At 42.2% G+C, this 12,018-nt stretch overlaps 1 protein-coding gene across 2 annotated transcripts in view; it reads left to right on the forward strand.

The window, feature by feature from the left end:
• The first annotated feature begins 869 nt into the window (after positions 1 to 869).
• ANKRD18A (ankyrin repeat domain 18A) overlaps positions 870 to 12,018 on the forward strand; it is a 57,313-nt gene continuing 46,164 nt past the window's right edge. For both annotated transcript variants that reach the window (XM_063714139.1, XM_054519679.2), the window contains exons 1-5: positions 870 to 2,138; positions 6,146 to 6,260; positions 6,423 to 6,596; positions 10,864 to 10,970; positions 11,774 to 11,911. In XM_063714139.1, the coding sequence (XP_063570209.1) occupies positions 1,933 to 2,138; positions 6,146 to 6,260; positions 6,423 to 6,596; positions 10,864 to 10,970; positions 11,774 to 11,911 (740 nt within the window). In that variant the 5' untranslated portion in view covers positions 870 to 1,932. The remainder of the gene's footprint in view (positions 2,139 to 6,145; positions 6,261 to 6,422; positions 6,597 to 10,863; positions 10,971 to 11,773; positions 11,912 to 12,018) is intronic.

Genomic DNA, 12,018 nt, shown 5'->3' on the forward strand with positions numbered 1-12,018 from the left:
GGTCCCGGCGGCCCCTGGCTTCCCAGCCCGCTGTCCTCTGGGCAAGAAGATGAAGAAAGTCACCCCATCAGCAGGTCAGCTGCCCCGCCTTGCAGCCCAGCCAGACAAGGCAACCGGAGTTCATCCTGTCTGAGTTGACTTTGTGCGGGCAGCGGGCCGGCGCCCAGGATGCTGGGGAGCCCTGCGCGCCGGAGGCCGACAAGCCGTGGGGCCCAGAGGCGCCATAGGGCGAGAAGGCACCCGCCTCCCAGCGCTTTCACCCCCTGGCCCGCCCGACCTGCTAGGTGTCGCAATGGCTGAGGCCAAGCCAGGCATCCTGCCCGGCGGCGGCTGCACAGGGGCGAAAACTGAGAACCCCTGCTCAACCCCATCTGGGGTGACTGCCAAGTGCCCATGCCAGCGACCCCGATCCCCCTCCGGTGGAGGAGTGGGCGGGAGGCACGGCCTGGGGGCCCTCAGGCTGGGCGCGCTGGCGATCCCGAGGCCTACCAGGCCATGCACCTCCAGCCCGCCTGGGCACCCAAGCTGCAGCCGTCTTCTGTGTGCAGGCAGCAGCCTCCAGGCAACCCCCGAGCCCGTCAGCACTCCCCACATCTCAGAACCGGGGCCAGATGTCCCTGTGGCTGCGGCTAAGCTAGGTGGTCTTCCCTGCGGCGGGAACCGGCTCTCAGCCCCATTCCCCGTGGCTGCAGAGGGCCACTGGCTACAGGTCCCGAGCTTCAGCAGAGGAGGAGCCGAGCGGGGGCAGGGCCTGGCGGGCTCTCAGGCCAGGTGCACTCGCGATCCAGAGGCCGCCCAGGCCGTGCTCCACCACCTGGGCGACCAAGCTGCAGGCGCCCTCTACCTGCTGGCGACAGCTGCCTGGCAACTTCCAAGATGGCTGGCGCTCCCAGCCTGGCAGAACCGGGGCTACATGTCGCCCTGGCTGCGGCCAAGCCAGGCGGTCTGCCCGGCGGCGGCTGCACCGGGACGGGAACCGATCCCCAGTCCCATCCCCGGTGGCTGCGGAGGGCCCCTGTCAGCGGCCCCGATCTCTCTTCGGAGGAGGAGCGGGTCGGGAGTCAGGGCCAGGCAGGGTCTCAGGCCGGAAGGGATGCATTCCTGGGATTCCGGAACGTCCCGCGCGAGCCCAGGAGAACCCGCAAGCCAGCGACGCCTGCGCCCGAGCTGCAGCCGCCCCCTGCCGGCCACGAGGGCTTGGGAGCGGCTTCCGGAGTCCCGGCTGGCGCTGAGTTGTAGGCGTGCGCCTCACTGGCATCGCGGGGACTCACGCGGTCTGAGGTCGGAGCGCTGAGGTTCAGGCGCGCCTCACTGGCATCGCGGGGACTCACGCGGTCTGAGAGGTCGGAGCGCTGAGGTTCAGGCGCGCGCCTAACTGGCATCGCGGGGACTCACGGGGTCTGAGGTCGGAGCGCTGAGGTTCAGGCGCGCGCCTCACTGGCATCGCGGGGACTCACGCGGTCTGAGGTCGGAGCGCTGAGGTTCAGGCGCGCGCCTCACTGGCATCGCGGGGACTCACGGGGTCTGAGGTCGGAGCGCTGAGGTTCAGGCGCGCGCCTCACTGGCATCGCGGGGACTCACGCGGTCTGAGGTCGGAGCGCTGAGGTTCAGGCGCGCGCCTCACTGGCATCGCGGGGACTCACGCGGTCTGAGAGGTCGGAGCGCTGAGGTTCAGGCGCGCGCCTAACGGCTTGACTGGCTCACTCGGTCTGAGAGGTCGGAGGCTGCGAGTGTCGCTGCTGAAGGCTGTGGTGGACCGGGCTGGATCGCGGATTCTGAGCTACATTGCGGGTTTGGGGGTGGATCTGGGATTTGGGGGTGGATCGCGGGTTGCGGGGGGGATCGCGGATTTGGAGCTGGGTGGGGGTGGAAAGGCCACGAGGAGCCGCCGCGGCTCAGGAGCGGGTGGTGGGCGTCTGAGAAGTCGCCACCATGATGAAGCTCTTCAGCTTCGGGAGACGCCTGGGCCAGGCGCTCCTGAGCTCCACGGACCAAGAGTACTCCGGTGGGAAGTACCACATTCGGGACTGGGAACTGCGGAAGATCCACAGGGCTGCCATCAAGGGCGACGCCGCGGAGGTGGAGCGCTGCCTGATGCGCAGGTTCCAGGACTTGGACGCCCGTGACAGAAGGGACAGGTAGCTCGGGGACTCAGCCCGCGGTGGGAGGGGGCCCCAAGCCCGGCTTCCCTGCAGCCCTGCAGCCCCTGGGGCGGGGGCCTTGGAGGGCGCCGGGCACCCTCGGAGCAGCGGTGCCAGATGGAGCCTCAGCTGCTTTCCATCGCTGGCAATTCCCCGTCCGTCGCGCTTGGTGGAGAATTTGAGCGATTTAACTCCCGAAGTTAGGCATATCCACGTTTAAAACATGGGGCCATATACATGATAGGGAGGTGCCTAATGAGAACTCATTCCCCTATCAAAAATACCATGAGCCTTTTTCAGTAGGCGAAGAGTTCTCAGATAAAACCCTGTGTCGGTTTTACATCCGAATCCACCTAGATAGATAGGTTCTTTACTGAGGCTTCTTCGAGGGACACTGGGAAGCGGGAGGTGGGTTCCTTGAATGGGAAGACTCAGTTTTCTCAAAATGTGAACTGTTTCCATGTTTATCAGTTTTACATAAACTGAATGAAAATATCAAGGTTTTATCGTTTTTGCATGACACTTGCTGTCTATCTTACCATTGTGATGACATTTAAAAATGTTTATAATGCAGTGAAAAAAGACTTGCTCCTCTAGATATCAAAATGTGCTATTAATTCCCACAATTAATTATTTACTAACAGCTGAAAACAGATAAACAAATGGAACAGAACAGGAAATCCAAAAACACTGAAATATATGTAAGATATATACATAGGGATGGATAATGGTAACATTTCAGATGAGTGGGAAAGGATGAGTTATGAATAAAATGCCTGCTGTGTGAAGAAAACTCATGAAACTTTATGTCACAAAAATGAGTTCCTGATGGAATTCAGACTGAAATTTTTACACATGCAAAATGAGAAAAGTACCAGAAGAAAACACAAAGACTTATTTATACAGGTACATTTTACGTTAACAAAGGCCTTCATAAGAATGACCTCGCAAGCAGGCATTCTGAAGGTTGATTTAGCAAACTAAAAATTAAAATCCCCTGTGTATCAGAAAAAAATTAACAAAAGATAACACACTCGAAAAATATTTCCTATATATATTTTTACTAATATACAAAAATATATATTCAGATGAAAAGTGTATCTTCATCCTACAGGGAATTTATTCTTTATTATATATAATATATATTACTGATTATATGTATAACAAATTGTATATATTACTAATATAATATGTTATATATATATCAGTTATATATATACAGATAAAAAGCACATCTTTATTTTACAGGGAATTCTTTCCAATCAAATCCACAAGAAAAGAACTCTAGAAGTGAGCAAAGCACTTTTTGTAGATTCACAAGTTACTTATGTACATAGGAAAAAATCCTTAGTGTTTCTCATAAGAGAATTTAAGTTAAAAGAGTGAGACTGTGTTCTATCCACAGTGTTTGTGAGAATGAAGAGCAGTGGTACTTACACTGCTGCTTGAAGTTTAAGTTGCTGATGACTTTTCAAGTGGATAATTTGGAGATAATTACCACATTTTAAAAATGTGTATGCCCTTCACCCATCAACTCCATTGTATTAAAATACCTTTAGAAAATAGAGATGCATGCACTTTTCTCCCCAGCATTTATGTTAACAAGAACCCATAGAATGGATATGTGGCCATTGAAGGTGGCAATAGGTGGAGATGTATGTTGATGTGTGAAGATGCACTTTGTTATACCCAGTGAGGAAAAAAAATCAGTTTACTTGCACATACACACAAACATACTATGGTCTTGTGTTAGGCAAAACTATGTACAAAATAGGATAAAATTTGAAACTTCTGAGCATTTGTATTTTAAAGTTTTTGTTCCTTTTTCTTACCTTTGATTTCTGAAGTGAGCATTTATAAAATTTCTAGTAAAAATTTATTATTAATGGAATAAATTTGGGGAAGAGAAATATGAATCTTGTACAGATAAAAATAATTTCTCACTATTTTTATCATTATTATTGTGAGGGTTTGAACTTCTAGCTTCTTCAGAAGTAGAAAGGGAATCTTTTTATCTGTGCTTTCAGATTTTATGTATATACTTTATTATGTATATATGTTTTTCTTATGTATAGATTCGTTACATATAGGCAAACAATGATAGATTAATCATTTCATTATAGTTGTAGTCTTATCAAAATAACATAGCAAATATTATTACTATCATGAAAATATTGGTTTATAGAAGTTGTATTTAAAAATATTGAGCTCCCCACCTGTATTCTATCAATCCATTTATTCATCAAACATAACTTGAATATGTTATGTAGAAGACATTTTGCACTATCTCTCAGGACCCTTCCATACTTAAAAACTTTATGTTTACCTGTTCTGCCTGAGCAAGATGAGAGATTTAAAATGGGAATAGTAGGACTTAATCTCATTGAAGCTTTTCCTCCCACCTTTCAAGCAAAAGCATTTCTGAAGGTAGAAAACAGTAAGAGATAACCTTTAATTGCCCTTTTGAAAATTTATCAGTCTTAAATACTAATATTAATCATTGGAAAGTCTGATTTGCATATATTCTGTAAATCTAAGTGTTGACTAAAATGAGCCATACCTGTTCATCTCATTCATGAGTTTCCTTTAGCTTCACGTTTTTGTTTTTGTTTTTGAGACAGAGTCTCACTCTGTCGCCTAGGCTGGAGTGCAGTGGCGTGATCTCAGCTCACTGCAACCTCTGCTGCCAAGGTTCAAGCAATTATCCTGCCTCAGCCTCCCAAGTAGCTGGGATTACAGGTGCCTGCCACCATGCTCAGCTAATTTTTGTAGTTTTAGTAGAGACGGGGTTTCACCATGTTGGCCAGGCTGGTCTTGAACTCCTGACCTAGAGATCCACCCGCCTCAGCCTCCCAAAGTGCTAGGATCACAGGCATGAGCCACCGTGCCTGGCCAGCTTCACGTTTTTAAAAATCAAAGTAAGAAGTAATTTGTTTAAAAAATATGTTGTTATTTCAGTGCTCTTTCCCCATGGTACTTTTAGGAATTCAAATGTATTTAAGTGTCAATTAGATGCCTAGAATTGCCCTAGACCTGCTGTGTATACAGTATTCTACTTAATGTAAGGCCTCATGGATTGTGTGATACCCTACTATTTTCTATATTAAGAAGATGATTTTTAAATGCTACCAATTATAGTTATAAAAAATTATGAATTATAAATACCGCTCTAATATCAGATATGCTAAAATGTGACCTAATCTTTAAATCATCCTGCAAAATAGCAATAATGTATCATTTTACTTAATTAAAATATTTTTGTTAAATAGTAGTAATATAATTATAACATCTGGCTGGATGCATGGCTCACATCTGTCATTCCAGAACTTTGGAAGGCTGAGGTGGGAAGTTCCCATGATGCTAGGAGTTTGAGACCAGTCTGGGCAACAAGGTGACATTCCTACTCTACAAAAAATTTTTAAAAATTAGCTGATCATGCTGGTGCACTCCTGTGGTCCTAGCTACTCAGGAGGCTGGGACAGGAGGATTGCTTGAGCCTACGAGTGCCAGGCTGCAGTGAGGTATAAATACACCATTGCACTCCAGCCTGGGCAACAGAGCAAGACCCTGTCTCAACAAACAAAAGTCTAACAGTTATTGAGTTGTTGCTTGTTCTGGAAACAGTTCTAAATGCTTTACATAGATTTTCATTTAAGCATCACAGTGGTGTCCTGTGAGCTAGCTGCTGTGGTCATCTTTATTAATGAGGAAATTCAGGCACAGAAAGGCTAAGCAATAGCTGGTACGTGACCAAGTTCAAAGTAGAACTCAAGCCCTAGTTGAACTGAATCCAAACACCAAGCTCATTCTATCCAAATAGGCTGCTGTTTCATTAAGGTAGGGAGCAGTAAGAGCTAATAAATATTGTACTTTCTTCAAAAGAAAATTATTTGTTTTGAAGGCAGAGGAATAACATGCCATTCAGTGTTTACAATTACATGAACCCATTGTAGGTTTTGACATACTGCATTACAATTTCCTGAAAACTCTTCTCGCTCTCCTAGGACTGTTCTACATTTGGCCTGTGCCTATGGCCGTGTGGAAGTGGTCACCCTCTTGCTGGAAAGAAAATGCCAGATCGACATCTGTGACAGACTCAGCAGGACACCTTTAATGAAGGTATATAGTAGCCAACTCTTTCAGCATGAAATGGATTTGATTTAAATACATAGAACTCAAATGAATTTGTCTCATTTAAATATAAGTAGTTGGTGAAACCTGTGGAATATGTATTTTGAATCCTTAGAATTTACAGTCTAGTTTTTTATCTAACACTAATAGGCTGTACACTGCCAGGAAGAGGCTTGTGCCATTATTCTCCTGGAACATGGCGCCAATCCAAACATTAAAGATATCTACGGCAACACTGCTCTCCATTATGCCGTGTATAATAAGGGGACTTCACTGGCAGAAAAACTGCTTTCCCACCATGCAAATATTGAAGCACTGAACGAGGTACAGATCAATCAACTTTCTTTTCAAAATGTTTGTTTTAATATTGACTAGGTAAGAGTCAATTTTTCATATTTGGAACTCAAGTATTCCTGAATGAAAATGTTTTGAAATAACTTAATTGTCTAAAATTTTACTTTAAATGTTGATACTTTTAAAGAAGCATTAGAGGGCACAGCTATTTTAGTGCACTTATGGGAAGTATTTGTGAATTTGTTAAGGTAAAACTTCTTCTTTTCAAGTATTTGTTTCCTACCCCAGGTGTATTTTTTTTCGAATTAGTGTAAAAACATCACAGGAAAAAAATTGCCCTGGTAATAGGCTTTATCTTAAAACTCAAAACTAAAGCAACTTACAATAAATGGAAGTCTTGCTGCTGCTGACGGTTTTCTAACAAAATGGATGTATCTTTCATGGGCAAGGTGTTTAAGAGGGAAAAATAGGGAGGGAAAAGGAGAGCAATCAAAAGCATGCAGGTCACTTGGAAATTAGGTAATGAGGGAAAATGCCAAGAAGAGGTTTTGTTTTTTAGTTTGTTGTTTTTCCAGTTTATGTATTGAGACAAAGCGCTCTTCAGCTTTGGGGTAATCATTTTTGGTTTGGTAAAAAGAGTGACTGAAACTTGCCTAAAGATTAATTTTTAGAGGACTCTGAGGAAACCAGATTGGCAGTGAATATACGGTGATGAAGTGAGAAACACTTCAGCAAAGGGTGGAACAAATTAGTAACTGACTTATTACCCATCCTGGCAGAAACAGCCACTTAGATAAGAGTCTAAACTCTCCTTTCAAATCTAGAATATCTTGGTGGGAAGGTGGGAGATAAGCAGCTTATAAATAGCAAAATCAACTGGGATTTTGAGTTTACTTGTCCCTGTTATACCCACACCCAGGAAAATTAACTGGAGTTTTAATACATAACTCTATCTCATACTCTTCTCTCTGGCCGCATCCCAAGCTGATAAAGGATATTGGCCATGTGGGTGAGAGAGGAAACTGAATTGATGTCTGCTGCAGTAATTCTCAGCTAGAATTGTGCATTACAATGACCTGGGGAAATTTTGTTAAAAGTCTACAAGTGTAGGCTTTCCCCTGAGGATTTTGATGTGATAGATCTAATAAGTTCTGAACATGTATGGATAAAACTATTTTCTTGAAGCCATGCACAGTGGCATGTTCCTGTAGTCCCAGCTACTCAGGAGGCTGAGGTGGGAGGATTGCTTGAGCCTAGGAGTTTGAGTCCAGCCTGAGGTGGGCAGATCACAAGGTCAGGAGATGGAGACCATCCTGGCTAACACGGTGAAACCCCGTCTCTACTAAAAATACGTAGTAAGACTCTTGTCTCTTACCACAACAAGAGCAAAAACAAAACAAAACAAAAAAACCTCAGTGTTCGAATACACTCCTGATTAAGAAGCACAGAATAGATCAGTGCAGGATATAAATTCCTGTATCTCAAAGACATAAGAAATGTCTAAAAAAGTTGGCATTTGATAGGTGCTACTTTCTTCAAAGTTCCCTTTTCCAATAACATTAAACGGACTTATCTGTCTTTCTCTACGTTTGTGACTGGGAAGTGAAAGGAAATATCATTGGCAATAGCTCTCAGCTTACAGAATAACACCTTTTGCTTCCCACCATGAATCATTCACTGCCATTCAGAAAGTCTTTAGCAATTTACTTGTGGGTAAATTTCAATAAGTAGAGGCTGACCCTTTCACAATTGCATGTTCCTTTGTCACCATTCAAGTGATTATGTGTCAACAAATGTTCATTACAAGTGAGATTTTCTCAGATCAGTAGCAAATCTTGAACCTTTTTTTTTCAGTTGCAGTTGTATTAGGGGCTATCTCAGTATGTCTATTAAGTTTACAGAGCTTTGGCATTATCAGGATGTCAGTTTTAAACACTGAAATCCTTGAAGTTAGTGAGAATACAATAGAAATTCTTTTAATAATTTAGTTTCAGCATTCCTAAGAACTAATTGTCTATTTGGTTAACAATCTGGGAAAATTATATGCACACAGATTGCAAATGAATAAATGTTGGGAAAATTCTTGAGGTGGGTATTATGAGTGTTAACAGCAATTTTTATTATGTATATATCAGGGCCTGAGTTTTTTAATTAAACGTATGATACTAGACAAAGAAGAAGTTCCACATGCAAATACTTGGTTTATACACAATCATTTAGCAACACATTCATAGCAAATATAAAAATACAAGGGCTATAGTCTAAATGTGGCGTATAGATTTGTTCTTTGCCTCTTTGAATTCAGTCAACATGTAAACTTTAGTGGACTCATGCAGAAATCTGGACCTCAGGCTTAAGAAACAAGTCTGGTGTCCGCTGAACCACATCACTGCTTGGTCTGCTACGCAGAGGTTGCCCTGTGTAGGAGGCACATTCTCCAGTTTGCTACTGTGCCCACCTGAGTACTTCACTTACTTAGGTAACCTCCTTCATCCTTATAAGTATTTGAGTTTACAACTCCTTTTTTATAGTATATTTTCATAAAGATTTCAAGGTTTTCAAGACAGCATATATTGGTTCATAATATATAGTCTAGAGTTTATATAAATCCCTCAATTATAGAGTTGAATTTTAGAATTCAGAAGTTTTTTAACTCTTTTTTTTATATCTATACCACAAATAGTCATCTGCTCATAAGAATACCTAGAAGCCCTTTTAGGTTATTCCTGCTGAGAAGTGGATAGATTATGAATATTGCAGACATTATATCTTTCTTCTCAGCATTGTCCCTTAAAAATGCAAGTGACGGCCGGGTGTGATGGCTCACGCCTGTAATCCCAGCACTTTGGGAGGCTGAGGCGGGCAGATCACGAGGTGAGGAGATGGAGACCATCCTGGCTAACACGGTGAAATCCTAACTCTACTAAAAATACAAAAAATTAGCCAGGTGTGGTGGCAGGTGCCTGTAGTTCCAGCTACTTGGGAGGCTGAGGCAGGAGAATGGCATGAACTTGGGAGGTGGAGCTTGCAATGAGCGGAGATCATGCCACTGCACTCCAGCCTGGGCGACAGAGTGAGACCCCATTTCAAAAAAAAAAAAAAAGAAAGAAAAAAATGCAAGTGACTTATTGGCTCTTATTATGCTAGAAATAAGCCCTATGCATCAGTATTAGAACTTTTTTTGATAAGCCATTGTATTTTTATTTCTGATTTATATTTTGCCTAAAGTAAAAAAAAATGTTAAATAGCAATTTAAATGGAAATCAATACAAATGGATTTAAAAAGTAAAGTTGCATTAGCATCCCAGGATTATCATTATAATTGAGAATAGAATTTCTTACTGAGCTTTGCTTTTTAATATTTATTTTCAAAAAATTTTAACTGGTCTCTCTTACACAGAACATACTGAGCTTTCTAATAGTTAGGATAAAAATCTATCCTCTTGCATTAGGAGATATCCCATGGAGTATTTAATAATAAGCAAAATAAGTGCATTTGAAGCCAATCTCTCTTAATTCAGAGCTCATTTCCTTAGTGGCCCCTTTGGATCAGGAGTGCCTGACATTGGCATCCTGAGACCATTGATAGACGTAAATCAAGCAAGTTTGTGCCACCCAGAGGAAAGCTCCACTTGTATTGGGAAGCTCTGGCAACTGTATCCCTGAAACTCTAGTTCCTAAAATGTTAATGTTTGCCACAAAAAGTATTGTCAAATTGAGATTAGGCAAAGTTCAAGGGATTCCTAGATTGTTGGCCGTGTAATAGAGTTTTGTGATACTTCTCAAATGCAGATGATCATGGAATCTTTTTGTTGGGGTACAGTTCTTCTGGTAAAACAACTATTCTTTGAAATATAGTTTAAGAAACACTGCTCTAGAGATAATAATTTAGATCAATTTATTTTAAAAACTTAAAGCATTCGTTACTATGTCTTAGGTTTTAGTGTTACAGAGAAAAAAGATACAGCCCTTGCCCTCGAGAATCTCTTGGTTTCAGTGGGAAACAACGAAATAATTACAATGTACTGTGCTAAATGCTGAGATAGAAGCAAGGATTTTGGGGACTGGTAAATAAAGTGAGTTTTGGAGATGATCGAAGTTAACGTGGGGAGGCAGAGGAGGGGTGTTTCAAGGCAGTGTGTGGGAAAGCACAGAGGAGTGAAAAGGACGGGATTGCTTTGCATTTACTTTCTCTCTATATTGCATGTTCAAGTTCATAGCATCTTATAGAAGATTTTTAGTTCAGTGGAGAAATACGTAATTTTGTGAATTATAAATTGTTTTTGCTTTCTTACAGGAGGGAAACACTCCACTTTTGTTTGCTATAAATTCCAGGAGACAGCATATGGTGGAATTTTTATTGAAGAACCAGGCAAATATACATGCCGTTGACAATTTCAAAAGGTGCAATAGTTTTTGTTTTTTGTTTTCTTTTTTCCTAAAAATCTGAGTGTTCTAGAGCGGTAACAGTCACTCAAGTCAGATATGTTAATGAGATTAAACTTATAATTATTGGCATATAGTAAAAAATAACACGAATAATCAGTTAGGTAGAAAAGCAGTTATTTGGACTGAGCAACATAAAAAACAGTATATAGTAGGATTCATCTTCTCTTATAGACTGTTATTTGTAATTTGATGTTTTTGGTCCTATAATCTTGTATTAGCTAAAGGGGTTTTGTATTTCATGAATTTTATGAAGTGTAGACTTTAACTTTCAGTTTACAACTACTACTATTACCATTATCATTATTATTATTATTATAGTTGTTGCTGTTGTTGTTGTTGCTGTTGTTTTCAGCCTGCAGATAGCTCTTACTTATTTGATCCCTAGCTGACTTTGAATTACAATATATCAGACTAGGAAAGCAATGGGAAAATCTTCACCTAAATCTTTGCCTACTTTAGATAAGTGACCTCAGCACAGTTTCTTGGCCATCAAAGGACTATAAATTAGCAACTTGTATTACGTCATATCCCAATGGGACACGAAACTTGCTTGTTGTCCCTGCCTTTTAGCCTTTGTGGTAATTTACCAAGATGAACACTTGAGCACCCAAGATGCTTATACACATAAGCTAGTACATGTAAATGGTTATTATGGCTATCCTGACAGGCAAGATATGAAATTGGTAAAGTGTATCCAATTTGCTAATTAAATATCTTTATCAAAGTTCTTGAGTGCTGTTATTTCTCTATTATTTTAGAACAGCCCTCATACTTGCAGTATGGCATAACTTGTCAAGTATCGTCAGCCTCCTCCTTCAACAAAATATACCTATCTCTTCTCAAGACATGTCTGGCCAAACTGCCGAGGATTATGCTGTTTGTTGTGATTTGAGAAGGTATGTGCTTATATTGAAAGACCAGTTAATACTAAATTAAGGTTTAAAATAATTATAACTATTGCACCTTGTACATTAGGTGACAGTTCATAGTTTGGTTGAGGTAG

This window comes from Pongo abelii, chromosome 13 (genome assembly GCF_028885655.2).
Source record: "Pongo abelii isolate AG06213 chromosome 13, NHGRI_mPonAbe1-v2.0_pri, whole genome shotgun sequence".
Classification (NCBI taxonomy): Eukaryota; Metazoa; Chordata; class Mammalia; order Primates; family Hominidae; genus Pongo; species Pongo abelii.